The sequence below is a fragment of the Anabrus simplex genome, chromosome 8, assembly GCF_040414725.1.
Source record: "Anabrus simplex isolate iqAnaSimp1 chromosome 8, ASM4041472v1, whole genome shotgun sequence".
Classification (NCBI taxonomy): domain Eukaryota; kingdom Metazoa; phylum Arthropoda; class Insecta; order Orthoptera; family Tettigoniidae; genus Anabrus; species Anabrus simplex.
Genome location: NC_090272.1, coordinates 74,350,244 through 74,364,353, shown reverse-complemented (window position 1 = coordinate 74,364,353; position 14,110 = coordinate 74,350,244). Strand labels below are relative to the sequence as shown.

Below are 14,110 nucleotides of genomic sequence, written 5' to 3'. Positions count from 1 at the left end.
ACCACAGAGGCGGAAATGATAATAATAATAATAATAATAATAATAATAATAATAATAATAATAATAATAATATCTACGTATGGCCTGTTTCTTTACGACGACCGTAGCGATGAAATTTTCTTTGGAATAATGTGTTTACAGGTTTGGCGCGGCCCTTAACCAGCATACACGGAGAGTTATAATGGCGGCAAACTGAATTTTCGCAAATGACTTTAGTAGTTATTCCTTTAGTTATTTGCACTCATTGACTAGCTCTTTAATGCGAAAAGGAGGCGCCAAGACGTTAATCTGAACGATTGAATTTGCGTAGAATGGATTAATTAATTTCTTGATTGCTAATAGAGTTGCATGATCTAAAGCTGGGAATGTAGGCATACTATGCTTTATGTCTGCTATTAAACTTTGTAATGATTCTCCACCGCGGTTCGTACGATGTGGTCTCTGCAGAAATTGCTGAGAGCGAAGTCAGAGCATTTAATTAAAAAATCTAACGACTTGAGTTCAACGAGAAGAGTAGTTCAGTTCCATTTAGATATATTTGAACCTTAGAAATTGAATTTTAAGTGATAATATTGGGTCGGTTTAATGAATGTTTGCCTTCAGCTCATTTTGATGTATTTCAGCTAGATATAAAATACAGTTTCAACTTAGGTGATTAACTTTCCCGAGATTTCCTGTAATTGTATTTCATATTTCTTCTGCAGTTTTCAGTGCTCACTGCTGGCAATCTCAGAATCTGGAGGTGAATATTCTTGGAATTCTTAAAGCACGTCGGTTGCGATATGGAGGACAGAATTATTATTATTATTATTATTAGTATTATTATTATTATTATTATTATCAATACATCATCGGAGATCAGTTTAAAAGACAAGACAATTTTCTTTTCGTTTGCTTGAAAACATTGATGGCAGCTACAAATTCGAATACTGGAGTTCGTAAATAAGTTGAGTCCTCGACTCGAAGGCTGATTGAGTCCCTAGCATCTTCACTATTAGCTGCCTAGGCATTACTGAAGAGGCGTACTAGGAAAGTGAGAAGTGATGTAGTTTCCCGTTGTTTTCCTCACTGAAACAGAAGGGACACTCACAAATCTTCCTATTGAACGCCATTTTCACACAATTTTTAACAGGGACTGCTTGAACATATCAGATGTAAGGCTTTTCAGGTGTCTGCTCTATCAACCAGGTCTTAGGTCTGACACTAGACTCGTCAGAGTGGGATGTGTCAGACCCTACCCACTGACGCTGGGTGTATGCAAGTTGCTGGTTGATAGAGCAAACGCCTGAAAAGCCTTACATCTGATATGTTTTTGACATGCTCTATTGGTGAAAAATATCTAATTCCCTCCATGGGAATTTAGAATTTTCCATTAGGGACTGCTTGGATATGAATTTCATTGCTAGAGTTATTCCTACCACAGTCGCTTTCGAGTTTTCAAAGTCAAGGATGTGACAGATGAATCTTCTCCTTCCTTGCCTTATCCCAGTTATTTGGGTCGAACTACTGTAGATTAAGCCCAGTTTTATACCTGGCTGCCTACCCTGACACCAACCTATGAGGAGTGATGTATTCACTATTTTGTGTGATGGCTGGTAGCGTGATGTGTTGTGTGTGAATTAATGTGTGTATTAGGACGATGGAAGTCCCCGAGCAAGAGGAATTAATTGGATGTGGCTACAGTAAAATGCCTGGCCTGCAATCGAACTCTGAGCTTTCTAATCTGAAAGCCAGTACACTGACCATTCAGCCAGGGAGCTGATGTAACTGTGCTTGTTTTTAAAACTCCTTGACATGAGAATAGATACAATCCAATTCAAGCACATGACACTACATCCTCGACCGCTGCTCAGCCCGAAGGCCTGCAGATTACGAGGTGTCGTGTGGTCGGCACGACGAATCCTCTCACCCGTTATTCTTGGCTTTATAGACCGGGGGCATATCTCACAATCAGATACCTCCTCAGTTGTAATCACGTAGGCTGAGTGGACCTTGAACCAACCCCGAGATCCAGGTAAAAATCTCTGACCCAGGGGCCTCCGGGGAAGAGGCAGGAACGCTACCCTTACAATGCGGGGCTGGCCGAATAAATAAAATACCCGTTTTAATTCCGAAAGACTCACCAACAGGATATTCACAGTAACAGGAAGAGGCAAGGCTTCTAAGAACAAATGGATCACGTCAGTTAAGTCGGATATGGAACAACTATATATAATAATAGATATTCCACTGGGACGAACTCATGGCCGACTACTGTTCCGTCAACCCACCCCAACGTCCCTTACAAGTAAGAAGAGTACAGGAACTAAGTGGACAGAGGAGAGAAAGCTGTCTTTATAGTCAGCAAATGGAGTATTGGGAGAATAAGAAGAAGAAGAAGAAGAAGAAGAAGAAAGCAACAACTCAACCGAAGAGTAGACACGAGCCCCGTGGTCCTCAGTAGGCCTAAACGACAAAGAATAATAATAATAATAATAATAATAATAATAATAATAATAATAATAATAATAATAATAATTGTTCGTAAATTTGGGCACTGGAGTTCACCAAAATGGATCTCTCGATGTAATAAAGCATGATAATTATCTCTTATCCTAGGGTATGTAGATGATGCTGTGTTCTGGTACATCTGATTCGGGCCTTACCTAACCCCAATAAAGCACCTAAAAGGGTGGGAACTGCACCTAGATTTGCTAGAAATAACATTGTCCGTCAAAATGTATAATCACTAGATTGCGTACCAAAAGTCTTGAGTCCGATTCCAAACCGTCTCCGCAGTGCACATTTGGAATGAGGGCATATGATGCTGTTGATGGTGATTCGTCCATCGAATGGAGACGTTAAGCCTTGAGCAAATCCCTTGGTATTTTTCGACGGGAGTAGGAGATGTGCCAACACGAGGTTTCGCCCTCTTCCTACACCACCACCACCACCACCACCACCACCACCACCACCACCACCCCCCCTCCAGATGCGCAAGTCGCCCGTGGTGTCAACTAGAAGGACCTATAAAGGTCACACATACTGTAATCACATGGAAATCCAGTCCACATAAATCAAAAGCGAGCGTCGTCAACACTGATCATATTTGTTTAGAGTGGTGATTCGATATGGGTTTCTCAAAAGCTGATACGCGCGAATCGTTATCAGTGTTGTGCATGCGAGCATGAGTTCCTCACAGCCTCATAAGTAATTCGTAGGATCTTCAATTTTGTTATTTCTAGGGTCATTCTAGCCACTTACGCTCTTTTTTTAATTTTGTAATTAAAATTTATTGGCAATTAGTGTTTAGACCATACAGGCGACAGCATTTCTTCTTACGAATGGACCTATTTAGAACCACGCTTGTTCTACCGTTCGGCTTTGGTCTTTGCCCAGTATTGTTGGATTTTCTCCTGCTTGTATTGAACTGCCATTGATGTTTGCTGATCGATTTCATGGGAATTTCCGGTTGTTTTCTGAATATTCTGCAGGCGAAGAACACATAGTACATGTCTGCTTTAGTAGTTCCGTCACATACACAGTACAGAGAGTTCACAACGTGTATGCAGTAGAGATGACTGAGGAAGCTACGCTGATTTAAGCGCATTCTAGTCAGAATTGTGATGAATGTTCTCTTCATGCCGGGCTGAGTAGCTCAGACGGATATGGCTCTGGCCTTCTGTCCCCAACTTTTCCGGTTCGATCTCGGCTCAGTCCGGCGGAATTTGAAGGTGCTCAAATACAGTAAGTTAGCCTCATGTCGTTAGATTTACTGACACATGAAAGAAAGCTTGCGGGACAAAATTCCGGTACCTCGGCGTCTCCGAAACCTATAACAGTAGTTAAGGGAAGACATCTGAAGCCACCCAGGACTTGTTCAGTTAGTCTTTGAGGGAAGGATAGGCGGTAAAAACGATAGAGATAGACCAAGGTATGAATATGACAAACAATTTCCAGTAGATGTGAGATGTAGTCGTTACGTAGAAATGAAAATGTTGGCACAAGATAGGGTGGCATGGAGAGCTGCATCAGATCATTATGTGGGCTGATGACCCAAAAACACAACAACAATAATGGGATGTAAAACCAGTGAAAATTCACAGCCTGTTTCCAGTCATTCGACCGGGTCAGCAATGGAATGAATGAAGCCCTCATTGTGCCGGCTGTCGAAGGCTGTTGTATTCCTTTGGGGCAATGATTAATGAACGAAAGATGATGAAATGATATCGGAGAGTGTTGCTGGAATAAAATATGACAGGGAAAACCGGAGTACCCGGAGAAAAACCTGTCCCGCCTCCGCTTTGTCCTGCACAAATCTCACATGGAGTGACCGGGATTTGAACCACGGAACCCAGTGGTGAGAGGCCGGCGCGCTGCCGCCTGAGCCACAGAGGCTCCTTGTAAAACCAGTAACATTATTATTTTCTTCTGTTGATATTTCACTTTGAAAATCATGACTTAAGTCCGTTTGGGTTTTGAGTCGTCATGCCCTCCTGGCGCCACGTGATTTTTGAAGTGTGAATTCCAACCCGGAACTCGAAAGATAGCTGTCTTGTTGGAAAGCAAGTAGCCTAAATAACAGGCTAATCAACGCCCCCCGCCCCCCCCCCCCCGAAAAAAAAAACGAAAATACACGAAAGTACTAAGTAACCCATCATTATTAGGTTGATACAACGAACCACAGAACTCTTATCTTTAGTTTTTAAACAAGTGATTTAAGTAGCAAATTGGCTTCATTGCAACCTCTAGCGAATTGCGAGGTTTATTGACCACATGTTGCTGAAATATTCTTTTGTCGAAGCAGGTTTACAAGCTGCAGTTCTAGTCGCTTTGTATGTTGTTGGAATTTCAAATATGGCATTAACAAGTTTTTTTCACGTCCAGACCACAACTAGTTTATTATGGAGGCGTGGTTTGTCACTCAAATTGCCATTTTTTTTGTTCCGCTTTATTGATTTATTTTTTCAGTTCACCTTTTTCTTGCGCTTATATTAATAACTACGGCTCGGGAGTTCAGAAAAAATCCTCTTTTTCTCGAGTGTCCGCAAACGAGGCCCAACATAATATATGTTCATTCTGGGCCATTGCAGACCAGAAAATGGTAGGTTTTATTTGTCCTTTTTTGCCTTTTAGGCGTTATTGGTCCTTTTTAACAATTTTTAGGTCTTAACGCTTTTTTGCAACTACACATTCTTTCGATTGCATTTTACTACCCAATCTCAATTCGAATCATCATCATTTTATCCGTCACCTCTTAACACATTTTGTGTAGTAAATACAGTAACATGTCTGTGTCGGTGCGACGAAAAGAACGTTAAGCCATGAGCAGACCATCTTGGTCGTATTCAACAGGAGTAGGCTATATGCCGATACCGGCTTTCAATCACTCCCTACCTCATTATTATCATCATCAGCTTACACCCAGACGCGCAGGTCGCCAACGGACGGCAGCGAGGAGGACCTGCCCTCACGACATCACACCATGTCTATTCTGTTTTATTCTGTTCATCAGTAACATTATTATACTAGGTATTTTGTTTTTGTTTGTCCAGTCCTTGTCCCATTTCTCTACGGAGTTGGGCATGACGTGAGATGAATCTGTCGTGCCGGGTTTTTATGACCGGATGCCCTCCCTGACGACAACCTCATCAGAGGAGTTACTGGGGTGAAATCAATTACATGATATATGATAGTATGAGGGGAGAGGGTGAAACCCGGTGCCGGCCTACTCCTGTCGAATAGCAGCAAGGGGTCTGCTTAAGGCTTAACGTCCCCATCCTACGGACGAATCGCCATCAACAGCCTCATATGCCCTCACTCCATATGAACACTGCGGAGATGTTTGGAATTTAATCCAGGCTTTTTGCACGCAAACTAGTGATTAGAAATTGTATACCACGGCCAGTATTGTGATGGTGAAAATTTTCGACCAACGGGACTCGAACCGGCTAACCACAGTGTCAGACCGTTTAGACTTCAACGCCTTAACGATCATGGCCACCAGGCGGGCAAGTTATTATACTAGGTATATATACTGTACAGTATATATCCGTTTCGGGCCGATGACCTCGAAGTTTGGCCAATCAGTCACTACCCGTCTGCATTTCGGGCAGTCGCCCAGATGGCAGATTCCCTATCTGTTGTTTTCCTGTTGTTTGAATGATTTCAAAGATATTGGAAATTTATTTAACATCTCCCATGTTAAGTTATTCCAATCCCTAACTCCCCTTCCTATAAACTAATATTTGCCCCAATTTGTCCTTTTGAATTCCAATTTTATCTTCATATTGTGATCTTTCCTTCTTTTAAAGACACCACTCAAACTTACTCGTCAGCTAATGTCATTCCACTCCGTCTCTCCACTGACAGCTCGGAACAAACCACTCAGTCGAGCAGCTCGTGTTCTTTCTCCCAAGTCTTCCCAGCTCACACTTTGCGACATTTTTGTGACGCCACTCTTTTGTCGGAAATCACCCAGAACAAATCGATCTGCTTTTCTTTGGATTTTTTTCCAGTTCTTGAATCAGGTAATCCTGGTGATGGTCCTATACACTGGAACCATACTCTATTTGGGGTCTTACCAGAGTCTTGTGTGCCCTCTCCTTTACATTCTTACTACAACCCCTAAATACCTTCATAATCATGTGCAGAGATCTGCACCCTTTATTTACCATCCCATTTATGCAATTACCCCAATGAAAATATTTCCTTATATTAACACCTAGGTACTTACAGTGATCCCCATAAGGATAAGGAACTTTCACCCCATCAACGCACTAATAAAAACTGAGAGGACTTTTCCTGTTTGTGAAACTTACAACCTGACTTTTAAACCCGTTTATCATCTTACCATTGCCTGTTATCCATCTCATAACATTATCGTGGTCATTTTGTAGTTGCTTACAATCTTGTAACATTTATTACTCTATACAGAATAACATCATCCGCAAAATGCCTTTTCTCTGATTCCAGTGAAACATCAGTGGCAATCCATTCAGGACAAACGTACTTGTATAACATGGTGATTTATTATGCGTTCTTCAAGAGTAGTTATATATACAATCGTTGTGAATGGTTCGATTCCAGTGGATTCTAGAGTGGAATATTCGCATGTAAAATTACGTGGCTTGTGTCAGGAAGGACATTTGGTGTGGAACCACCGACCAAAATCCGAAATAAGACAGGATAACTGCTGTGACATCAAAACCACTCGCAGTGACTTTAAGAAATAAAGAGCTTTATGAATTTATTTTCATAGTTAATAATTTAAAATTCTTCAGCTCTAAGCTTGCTTGTGATAAGATTTTATACCAGCATTTACTATACAGTAACGAAAGGAATAGAATGAGTTGCAGTTTTTGATCCTTAGTGTCTAAATGGAAATTCTCTGGGATACAAATAATCGATATGTTTTCCTTTATTATGTATTAAGTTACAGTAGGCCCTGCTTACTGGAACGGGAATGCAATTCCTTGTAGGTACGTACTTTGGTTTGTGTACGTGGTAATGGTGTAGGCCTAAATAACCCATATTGAGTCCGTTGCTAACATGTTCTTACGCTTTAGAAACAGTCCAGCATGGACCTTGACAATTATTTTGTGAAACTTCTCTTTCATTCACTTGTTACATTTCTGAACTTGATAACAGTGTATTGGATTCCTCATGAAAATGAAAACCTACAACCTGTTTTCCAGTCTTTGACCGGGTCAGGGATGTAATGAATGAATCATATATAGGCTGTTATTACGATGGGGTCGCCACTCCCAAAGTGATTTATATTAATGAGTGATAGATGCTATGAAATGAGAATGGAGAGTGTTGCTGGAATGAAAGATGACAGGGAAAACCGGAGTACCCGGAGAAAAACCTGTCCCGCCTCCGCTTTGTCCAGCACAAATCTCACATGGAGTGACCGGGATTTGAACCACGGTATCCAGCGGTGAGAGGCCGACGCGCTGCCGTCTGAGCCACGGAGGCTCCTGGATTCCTCATGTTCAACTTAATTCGGAATAAATTCAATATGGGGGTCGGGTTTGGGTTGAGCATATCTCTTGGGTTATCTTGCTTAGGAGTGGCGTAATCAGAATATTTATAATCTTGGTGATAAAGTGCCTTTTCGAAAAGATTTGAATCTAAAAATGATCATTTGATGAAGTACCCCGGGTTACGCTAAGTAGGCTATTTGATAAGACAATTGCTATGGTATGTCCGGCACATACTGTAGAGGATATGATTAGAAGAATTTTCGTCTTGTAATTCGTACTTACATAAATGCAGGTCATCCAAAACGACCCATATATCATCTTGAATCCATTACTTGTATGAGTTCCGGCAATTTTACTGACCCATCAGCTTAATTGTGGCTCAGACGGAAAGATTCTTAGGATTGTGTATTGTTTTTGAAGGTACCATGGCACTTAAACATGTATTACGAGTGAACACAATTAGTGCCGACGTAAGTAAGAACGAGAACATTCAATTATTAAACGGCGAAAGAGAGCGAAAGATTTATTGAAAATCGGCCGTCGTCCACTAAGGGTGAGCGCGAGGATGCGGTATACTGTATAGTAATAAAATATGCAGTGCAACTAAAACATTACCATACGTGCTGAGAAACAAAATCATGTTGAAAATATTAATAGTGCTTGTTACAGGTAACAATGCACTATGTGAAGAGAACTAGTTATGATTCTTTCACTTACATAGAATTTAAAATTAATGTCTTTAAGGATGTTTCGTGTGTAATTGGATGGGACACTTCTTGTTCTAAATAGACCCATTGATCAAGTTGATTGTTGTACTTCTCAGACAGATATGGCAGCACTAGGCGAGTTGGCCGTGCGGTTAGGGGCGCGCAGCTCTGAGCTCGCATCCGGGAGAGAGTGGGTTCGAACCCCATTGTCGGCAGCCCTGAAGATGGTTTTCCGTGGTTTCCCTTTTTCACACCAGGCAAATGCTGGGTCTGTACGTTAATTAAGGCCACGGCCGCTTCCTTCCCATTCCTAGGCCTTTCTTGTCCCATCGTCGCCATAAGACCTATCTGTGTTGGTGCGACGTAAAGGAAATAGCAGAAAAAGAAAGATATGGCACGAACCAACAGGGTTAAATCAGCAAGTTAACAAAGAACTAATTGAAAAACTTCAGAGAGCATACAAAATTACTTTGAACATATACAATAAAAGAACTACCGTATATCAAAAAGGCAAAATTACGGCATAACATTATAACTTGTTTAGGACGTAGTAGTTGTTAGATATTATTGGGCTGTTTTTCCCCATCAAGCCTCTCTTTCAAAACTGTTTGTGGGATATTAAACAAGTTTTTGTTATTTTCCGTGTTATGGGTCTAAAATGTCTACACTCCTGTTCGTCATGTGTGGAAACACAATGAACTCCCTGGTGCACCTCCTGTCCATTTTACTTGAGGACTTCAGCTGTAGTTGTGGCGGTCGTTGCACAGTATTTCAGTAGAACCCCAATGCGTGTCCATCGGTTTCAGTCTTGTTGCAGTTTTATTTGGTGACATCAGGTTTTGCTGAATGGATTACTTTGAACCAATTTTACTGCAGTCACATTGCACGCCTTCTTGCTAGTTGTTAGAGGTCGGCATAGTAGGTTTCAGTCTACAAGTGGCTACGACTGGCCCCGGTCTACCGTGGCTCAGGTTTCTGTATTTGGTAGACGAAGAGGGGGCTGGTCCCCACCGTTTGCTGTCCTAAGAATTGTTTTCCGTGGTTTTCCATATTCCTGCACTAAGGCGAATGCCGGGACAGTTCCTGTTATAGGGCACGGCCGCCAACCCTCTCACCTTCCCCACACATCCCTCTGGCCTTAGAGACGGCGCACAGTGCGTAATTTCAGGAATCTAGCCGGCCAAAAATCGTATCTCGGAAACTAATGGACCGATTTACATAAAACTTAGTATGTAACTGTTATTATTGGAGATAATTAAGTGTGTGGTCAATCAAGTACAAAGAAAAAATTACTACGCAAGAAATAGAATTAGTAATATTTATAATTTTAATCATTTTTCGTTGTAGCTTTAAGAAATTAAATAGATGTTAATAGTGGGACATGCTGTTTAGTATGTTTAAAGACAGATGCAGGAATACATGTATTTGCCAAACAATTTATTCATTAAATGCAGTTATATCAGAATCGCTACGTAACTTTCATTATCTCCTTCGGCAGAACCAGATACAGGAGGCTCAGACAGTAAGTTGAGCACTTCTCGTGAAAGCGGAATCAACTACCTCCTCCTTGATTTCCCTAAGCTGGTAATATAAGGGTCCGATGATATAAGCAACCTATGGAGAAGGTCAGTATTTGTGTCTTTCTGGGAGATTTCCTATTATCTTTATTCCTGGTCTCCTGGGCTTCCTCTCTCTTTTTTTTTCTTTTTTGCTTTACGTCGCACCGAGACAGATAGGTCTTATGGCGACGATGGGATAGGAAAGGCCTAGGAATTGGAAGGACGCGGCCGTGGCCTTAATTAAGGTACAGCCGCGGCATTTGCCTGGTGTGAAAATGGGAAACCACGGAAAACCATCTTCAGGGCTGCCGACAGTGGGGCTCGAACCCACTATCTCCCGATTACTGGATACTGGCCGCACTTAAGCGACTGCAGCTATCGAGCTCGGTGGCTTCCTCGGAGAGGTGTCCAATAGGTATAATACAGTGCCATGAATCAAGAGTTTGTGCAAAGTTACAGGCATGCAGTACGATTTGTATTTTTGTAAGTACAATTGTATAGTTCCCTTTGCGTACATTACAAATGTCACTTTATCAATGGCATACCCACACGAAAGAGTTTCTACGATGGCACGTAGATAGTTTATTAAATTTATATCTACTCCAGTAATATCCGCAGAAGTGGAAGCCTCTCTGAAGAATCTTCTAGCGGTTTCCATCATTGGTATTGCCAGCACTTTGCTTCGGATATCAACCAATAGACGCGTTTCCTCCCTGAACTTCTGTAGGGAAGTCATCTACAATATTTATTTATTGCGTGTGTATTTTAGGCTTTAAATCAGTGCGTAAATGTGTTGTGTTGAATGAGAGTTATGCGATAAGCCTACGTGTGTGATTTATTTCTTTAACATTAATACTGTGATCTTTTGTAGTCATCTGCAGTATTTATTCACTGCGTCTGTTTTCTAGTTTTTATTGTCTGGATAAATTTATTAAATGCAATTAAATACATCACCCGCCCCTCAAGTCCATAAAATTATTTGTCTATTTTCTCTCACAATTGGCCTTATATTTCAGTGCTGAGGTTTATTACCTCGTATGTGCCGTAGTTTACCTCTGATTCTGTACAAACCAAAAGTGGCCCCTGTAAACCCCACGTCCCCTTCAATTCATAAAAGTAATTTATAGCTTAGTTTAATCAGCCTTTTGTCTTGAACTTACATACTGAATATCACTAATTTATGTGCCGGCGTTTTCCCGTGATGGCGTTGAGCGGAGCCGTTCGATATGGCAACCCTGTTGTCATAAGAGCAATACTGTTTTCTTAACATGGAATGAGCTATAGTACTGGCAGGCTCATCCTGACATTGTTGTGATGCACGTCCTTCCGCAAGGCTCATTCTCTGCTCGAACCAACTTTTATTTTACTTCAGATATTTGTCCCTTTTTCTACTATATTTTGTCCAGCGTGATCGAATTTTAGCACACAAAATACTGACAGATTTCCTTATTGACTTGGATATATCCTCTAAACAATCCTCAAAGCCTAAAGGTTCAATTACAACATTCGCAATATCATCGTTCCGCTTATATTCCCTGCTGTTCCTCAACAGCTCGAAAACCGACCTCCGGGTTACAGAGTACATAGCTTGTGAAAAAAATTAATTACTCTCATGGTCGCGCCTGGTCGCAGCAAAAAGTCACGGTTTTCTATTCATGAAAGTATAGATAACTCATCCAAAAGACTTTCGTTGCGGAAATCAAGGGCAATCCATTTTGAAAGTCAGCTCAAATTTGTATAATTAGATAGCGCTTGGACACCGTGTACCTGAATTTTTAAGTGCATATTTCGGACAACAATATAGTAATTTTCAGAAAATGCTATATACCGTATAAAAATACATACCTTCATCTAATATAATCACATTGCAAGCTAAAGAAATATTTAGTTCTGACGTCTTTACTGAGCCCTCACATAATAATAACTGCGCGCTCTCCTCGCCAGAATATGACGCCCTAACGGAGGAGAGCCACTTTAGGCCTTCGGTGAGACTAGATAATCAGACAGCGCGACTTTTCATTACTGAATTACTGTACCCAAGAGTCTTATAAACACGACTCACAGAAAATTTGCACCAAAGACAAGGGTTGAAAATATTATTTTTGGCCGGCTGGATGCTAGAAATTACCCACTGTGCGGCGTTGCGTTTCTTCAAGGACGGAATGAAAACTTGTTTAGTACGTAGTAGTAGTTGTTAGATATTAATCATGTGGTATGAAAATGATGATGTTGATTGTTGTAGTTGTTGTTTTAAGGGACCTACCATCCTAATGATTTCTATTTTCTCCGGTAGTTGAAAAGTCAGGGCTGCCATCAGGTTACTTTTGCAACCATTTGTTCATTTTTTTTTATCATAGTCAATTAATTAGTGTTACAATATTTACGTGAATTTACTTTTTAGTTACTTTTCAGTACGAAACTTGGCGCAGACCAGTCACCAACTGAAGAACAGAGTAATAAGAGAACTGGAGACAAGCTTTATGAAGAAACACCATTGAAGTTAAAGTTGTGGAAGGAAATGATCTTGAGGATGCAAAGGTTCTTCAGGCAGTGCTTCAAGAAATGCTACTTTCTTAAACAAGGGGAAAAACTCGTACATAAACCAGCTGAACGTATCGGTATGCAGAAGAAGATAAGAAGTCGTCATGATTCATTATAGACTTTTTCCAGAAAAAAATAATAGTTCAGTGGTTGATGTCAAACTTCTTTAAGTTATTTTCATGTACTGGCAATATTTGTAAGATTATAATAATCTATTTATATAAAATAAGAGGTTTGTCTGTACATTGCTCAGAATTTAAGAAGGATGGTATTTCTGTATCAGTCGTGTCCATAGTGACAAGAAAATGCACTTTTTAATTTTCGGTAATTCCTGTCTGTATGTATGTACACGCATCAAGAGAAAACGGCTGAAGAGAATTTAATGGAAATCGGTACGCGAAGTCGGGCATTTAGCCGCTATAACCTAGGCCATGCATAATTGTATTCACGCTGAGTGAAATGGTGAAATTTCAAATGGTCTTGTCGAGATTACCAGATAAGGTAAGTCAATAAGTAGGTATCTGCATCATTTTTTTTAAATTTATTACAAACAGAGTACACACCTTTTATTGCTATCATTTTCCAACAGTCACCCTGCTTTTCAATGCGCATGGTCCACCGTTTCACAAGCTTTCTGATACCCTCTGTAAAAAAAAAAAAAGGTTTTTGGTTGCGTAGCAAATCACGTATGCACCGCTTCCTTCACCTGTTGAACGGAGCTGAATCGGCGGCCTCTTAGAGCATTTTTTAAGTGGACCAAACAGATGGTAATCCGACGGGGCCAGATCTGGAGTGTACGCAGGATGCTCCAACACCTCGAATCGCAGCATCTGAATAGTTTGAGCGGTGTGGGCGGCGGTATGTGGACGCGCATTGTCATGCAACAAAAGAACTCCTTCCGACAATCAACCTCTGCGTTGCGAATTGCAGGTTTCAGCTTGTTTCTCAGCATACCACTGGAACGTTCACTGTTTCCCCCTCTTCCTGGTAATGTTCCAGGATTGGCCCTTGAGAGACCCAAAACACTTCTCCTGCAGAAGGTTGACTCTTGAATTTATTTTTGACTGGGGATGCGGGATGCTTCCATTCCATGCTCTGACGTTTGCTCTCTGGTTCGCAGTGGTGAACCCATGTTTCATCTCCAGTGATCATCCGTTCCAGAAACGTTTCATCTTTTGTTAGCATGACGGTCCACCAGGTGCTGACAGATTCTCACACGATTGCGCTTCTGCTCTTTATTGAGTTGTTTTGGAGCCCATCTCGAACAGACTTTGTGAAAGTTAAGCCTGTTACGCATGATTTCATATGCAGAACCATGGCTAATGTGCATATGGTT

At 41.0% G+C, this 14,110-nt stretch overlaps 1 protein-coding gene across 1 annotated transcript in view; it reads left to right on the top strand.

The window, feature by feature from the left end:
* The window catches only part of LOC136879136 (exostosin-1), a 57,050-nt gene extending 44,307 nt beyond the window's left edge, over positions 1–12,743 (top strand). Inside the window, exon 2 of the mRNA XM_067152888.2 lies at positions 12,635–12,743. Within this exon, the coding sequence (XP_067008989.2) occupies positions 12,635–12,731 (97 nt within the window). The 3' untranslated portion in view covers positions 12,732–12,743. The remainder of the gene's footprint in view (positions 1–12,634) is intronic.
* The last annotated feature ends 1,367 nt before the right edge of the window (positions 12,744–14,110 follow it).